The sequence below is a fragment of the Aptenodytes forsteri genome, unplaced genomic scaffold (assembly GCF_000699145.1).
Source record: "Aptenodytes forsteri isolate BGI_AS27 unplaced genomic scaffold, ASM69914v1 Scaffold396, whole genome shotgun sequence".
NCBI classification, from domain to species: Eukaryota; Metazoa; Chordata; class Aves; order Sphenisciformes; family Spheniscidae; genus Aptenodytes; species Aptenodytes forsteri.
The window spans coordinates 58,573-63,951 of NW_008794215.1; the positions used below are offsets into that span (position 1 = coordinate 58,573).

The 5,379-nt window shown below is 40.0% G+C and overlaps 1 protein-coding gene across 1 annotated transcript in view; it reads left to right on the plus strand.

The window, feature by feature from the left end:
• Nucleotides 1–2,413: 2,413 nt before the first annotated feature.
• PDE7A (phosphodiesterase 7A) overlaps nucleotides 2,414–5,379 on the plus strand; it is a 43,866-nt gene continuing 40,900 nt past the window's right edge. The window contains exon 1 of the mRNA XM_009285370.2: nucleotides 2,414–2,544. Coding sequence (XP_009283645.1) covers nucleotides 2,485–2,544 — 60 coding nt within the window. The 5' untranslated portion in view covers nucleotides 2,414–2,484. The remainder of the gene's footprint in view (nucleotides 2,545–5,379) is intronic.

Sequence of the window (5,379 nt, forward strand, 5' to 3'; positions counted from 1 at the left end):
CTTTTTGGTCTTCTGTCTCCAAATTAAGAATCCTATTTCTGAAACAGTCTTTCCATTTCCAAGCCATAGTTAAAACAAATAATGTTGTAGTGGTGCTTAACAGATGGGCAGATATTTTTATTCCTGTGTTCTGGTATTAAACTTATGCATGAGACAATAGTTTTAAGAAAAACTTTCAGTAAGAGAAGGCTAATTAATTAAACCACTTACTATTGGAAGACAAAAGAGGAAAGGGTGGTTACTTTGTATCACTGTGTTTTCTAAGATAATGTTGTGTTTCCGATATTGGTGGAAGAAGGGCTTGCTCCATGCACCCAGGATAAGACCATTCACAGACTCCAAGAACATCTTCATGTGTTTTGAGACAGGAAAACAGAGAAGGCTGATCAGGGATTGAAAATAGTGGTGACGGAGAGAAATGCTTGACCTTTCAAAGAGTATAAGGCTATTTGTGTTAGAGTTTTATTTGGAGGAGAGTTCAGTCTTGAAGCAAATCACCTCATTGTCCCTGTTTGTCATGCCCATTTATTTGTTTTCCAGAGTGGTTTCGGTATGTGCTAACTAGGCTCCTTTCAAAAGAAACTAAGCCATTCCACTCCTTGCGTGCACCAAATGTACTCTAATCTTTGATAGGGTCATAGAGGTTTGACCAGTTATCAGTCATTTTTGGCAGCTTTGAACCTCCTGTGGTGGGATCCAGTTCAGGAAGTTTGAGTAAATGTGGCCTGCAAAAAAAGCCTCCTGGGCTTCATATAGTATAGGTGTAAAGACCTCAGCAGCAGCTGTGTTTTGATCTGCTCCAGTTGTGCCAAATTGCTAATGCAGATATAGCCTAATGCCATTTATTGTGGGGTTTTGGTTTTTTTTTTTAAAGTAACATCAGACTGGTGATGACTAATTGTCGGGGTGTCTTAACCTTGTCGAGTGTTTGGAGATGGTAATGTTTTTAAATCTACCTCAGTTTGTATTTTGGGTGGAACTTGGCAGACCTTTAGGTAAGTGCTGTATTCATTAAGTGAGGTACCAGAAAGTCTATTCTGAATGTTCTTGCCTTTGTTTTTGATCTGACTGGTTTTCAGGGGCATGGGGAGGGGAGAGAGCAGAAGGTATGTGTTTGGAATGTAATGGTGCTGTAAGAACCCACAGCTGGTGCCGAGATCGTGATTATGGCTTAGCCAGCACAAATATTTGGGAATCATATTATAAAATAACAAAAAGCCCTATCCCAGTTACTGAGTCTTCTCCTTCATTCAGTAAACATCCGCTGTGGTATGTGTCCCCTTTTCCTGTGGGTAGGAGGAAATTCATTTCTCAGTGCTAAAGTTACTCCTTTTGTAATCTGTGCTAACTTGTATTTTGCGCACATATTGGAATTTGCAATATGATCATCTTATAATAAAAAAATAATCATAGGAGGAGCAGAATCTTCATATAATTTATCTTTCAATTATTCAACTTCATCCTTTTAAACTCAGTATCCCACACGCTGTTCCTTTTTTCCCTCCGTAGCTGCTTTTTTTCCAAACTATTTGAGATTTCTTTGTATTTCTGAAATGAAACATTTTGTCAGCTTAAAATGACGAAAATGGAAATGAATCTCAAAGCTGCACCAAGTACATAGGACCGCTTGGCTGCATAATCAGGGCTCTTAGAGGAAGTTAGTCTGCTTTCCAACCCTGGAAAGTGCCGGGGGGTGGTGGGGTGGGTGTGAGGGGGATTGTAGGCAAGTTCAACCCTTGGAGCAATAAACCGAAGCAACATGCCAGTTCAGGCATGAGTATGTGTGGCTAGAAGGGTAGTGTGAAGGATGGCTTGGTATTTAGTGGACAAAAGAAGAGATCAGAGAATCATGACTGGTTTCAATGATTGCGTGTATTCAGTGCGTTAACTTTCTTTCATTAACATTGCTTTTATAGCAACCTACTATAAATAATCTTGAAATACGTTTTGAAGTTCAGTTCATAGCAGTTCTCCAGGTGGCAGAGATAAAAGGAACTTCTGAGTATCAGCTGTGGTGAAATCTGCTGGAAACAGGCTCTTGATAGCATTTAAAGGCAAGGCAGTATCCTGAATTAGCTCAGGTGGTTTGAGTACTGGAGTTTGATCCTGTAGTCTAGCACACTTTGCTGTATAAAAATGTGTTATAAAGGCATGTAATCGCAGTTTTTCATTTCCCTTAGCGTTTCTGTAGGGTTTCGCAAGGTTTTACTATTTGCCGTGTCCTCCGGTTGTAAAACTCTCTCGTTGAGTGGGGAGTTGGCAGCGGGGCGTACGGGGCAGCGCTGCTCCGCGGAGCGAGTGGCTGGGCGGTCAGACGGCTGCAGCCTTCGGGCAGCTGCTGGCGGTGCAGGCAGCGCGCGCCCGCCCGCCCGCCTTCTGCCTTACCGCTGCGCGCCGCTGCTCGGGCTCTTCAGCCCTCACACAGCTTCCAGCCCTGGCGGGGATCGGGGAGGAGAGTATGCTTCAGGTCTTCGGGGTGATCCAATGGGAATTGCATTGATCTGGTGTTTAGCTCTGATCCTTATCAAATGGGTTACTTCTAAGGTAGGCTGGTTTATTATTCTGTTTTGCCTAACTGGGTTTATAAGTAGCCTGAGAGAAAACAAGTCATTAAGAACTTCACGAGTACTTATTTTTCCTTTTTATAGCTAATCTGTTTTGGAAACACATCATTCGTCATTTAAAATTGTGTTTCTTAAGTGTTCATACATGATTTTGCAGCTCTCGACTTTTGCCTGCCTTGAAGTGGGAAGAGTGTATTTGTAGCAGTGCCAGTTAGGAGACGGGGAAAAGGGGACTGAAATGGCTTCTGAATGGCAGGCGTTTGCTTGCCTCCTTTACTAACAGATCTTCAATTTTATAGCTCTTCAAAGGCTTTGTGAAAATAAGGAAAAACAATTTTAAAGATAGTGAGAATAATACAAATTAGTGTGTTTTGCTTCCTGGACAGGATATCCTTTTTGTATTGTTGATTTCAGGGTTACGGGAGTGGAACCTACCAGTTTTGTTTGCTTAGGTGAAGAACTGGCTACTTTGCTTACTTTGTAGCCTTTCCATTTGAGATGCCTGTGTTTTGAAAAATGCGTGCTAATGTTAGGCAAAATTGGGAGTTCCTATTCTCTCATTCTAAAGAACGTAAGTGTCCCCATAATGTGTATTGTGGTAGTACATATAGGTGGGATTGGTGCCTGGAGATGAGACCAGGCTCTTCTCAGCATAGCTGCCTAACCTGGAATTAATTCCAGAAGGAGAAATAAATTTAAGTTTAGGATTGTGAAGGAGGGCCAGAACCATTGGAGAGAATGAGGGAAACTGGGGAAAAAAAGAAAAAAAAAAACCAGACTTCATGCATTTATATATAGATAGATTTTTTATTAATACACAATTTTAACATTTTTGTACAATTAACAGGAGAATCTGAACAAATATGAGTTTGAATTTGTTGTCAAAACAAGCTTTGCCAGGTATCCATGCCTGAACTCTCCAGTCATTGCCAATGACACAGTTCTAAATTTACTTAAAGCCAAAACGGTCAGGCTTAGTTGCTAGTACTTGTGATAACTTTTGTCACATCAAGAAAAAGATCAGGATACCCTAATGGATGTTCACTTGTGACTGAAGGCATATTCTAAATGCCAAAGTTTTACAGCTGGTGTGCTAGCCTAGCACATCATCTGCATTTTACTGGTATACTGTCAAATTGCTGGTTTTCTGAAACTTGACATAAAAAGCCTGCTCAAGGATTATGTCTAATTCAGTTCGGTCAAAGATTCTGTTAGGTGGGAAAAATAGGAATTCCAGGTAGCTGACATAACACGGTTAAGCATAAAAACCTCTGCTAATTATGGTTGTGTTTTTAAATGTGATAACGGTTGTTTCTTTTAAATAATTTTTTTTTGTGTTCATCCAATTATCCTATTTTTGCTGTTGCTTTTGAGTCCTTCTGCCATTCTGATTTAGTTTCTAAAGGTAATACCCCTGTGTGTTTCTGTCCTCACTTAAGTCAATCACTTATGCTTTTTTTAACTATGCTTTCTTTTCTGATCAGTTTTCAAGCTTTTGTTTTGTATATTTTTGTTAAATCTTGAAGTTTTTATGTTGATAAAACTTTGGGCAAATCTTACGATGCCACATGATATACAACTAAGGTGTATAAGAGAAAATACCTTACAGATGCTTGTTAGATGTCTATATCACTAACGTTGATAACTATCATTCAAACAATAGCTAAGTTCATAAATGATTGCCATCTGTCTTGGGAGACGATCATGTGAAATAGCTTTATATGGAAGAAAATATTAAAATTATCACATTCAGATATTTGAAGGGGTGTGTGTGTGTGTCTTATTGCTGATTAGTATTGCCTTCCTGAAATTAACTATATTTTCTTATCGCTGGTTTGATAAACTTTCAAAATACTGCTTTGAGCTCCAGTGAAATACTTAGAAAATAGTAGTAGGACTGTTTTGCAGTGGCTTGCCTGAGTTCAACGACGGTTTCTTAGAGTGCTTTAAAAGAACATTTTCCAGTACTTTAGTGAGTAAAAACTTGGTGATGTCTTGTGGAAAACTGTGGATCTTACATTAGCATGGAACTTTTAATTACTTGAAATAATTCTAAGAATTATAATAAATGACAGTCTCACTTTTGAAATCCAATATTAGTTGGAGAAATCTGGTCTAATTAGTTTGCCATTCTAGGGACTTCTAGTTGATGAACTGTCTTAGAATCTTAAATAGTTTCCAAGTGTGTATATTTGGGGCAGCATAACCAATAACTTGCAGGTGCCATGATATAACAACTTCTCCAAACTTGTTCTCAATTTCTCTTCCTGAAAACAATCCTTTGATTGTTGGGCAAATAACTTGGGCAGAAAAGCCAGGTAGGTGAAAACACCTGACTGGTTGTGTTGCTGTCCTCTGGCTTTTCTTTCCCAGCTTCTGAATAAACAACTGAGTCACAAAATGAGGGTGTTGTACTCCATCAAAAAGCATAGAGAGTTCTTTCTGATGCGAGGTAATGAATTTTGAAGGCCAACAGCTCTACCAGTTTCTTTGTGCTGTTACAGAATGAGACCATGTCCTGTTTTCGGCTGGGATAGAGTTAATTCTTCCTAGTAGCTGGTGCAGTGCTGTGTTTTGGATTGAGGATGAGAATAACATTGATAACACACCGATGTTTTAGTTGTTGCTAAGCAGTGCTTACACTGGTCAAGGACTTTTCCGCTTCCCATGCTCTACCGACTGAGAAGGCTGGAGGTGCACAAGAAGCTGGGAGGGGGCACAGCCAGGACAGCTGACCCAAACTGGCCAAGGGGACATTCCATACCATGTGACGTCATGCTCAGTACATAAACTGGGGGATGCTGGTTGGGGGGGC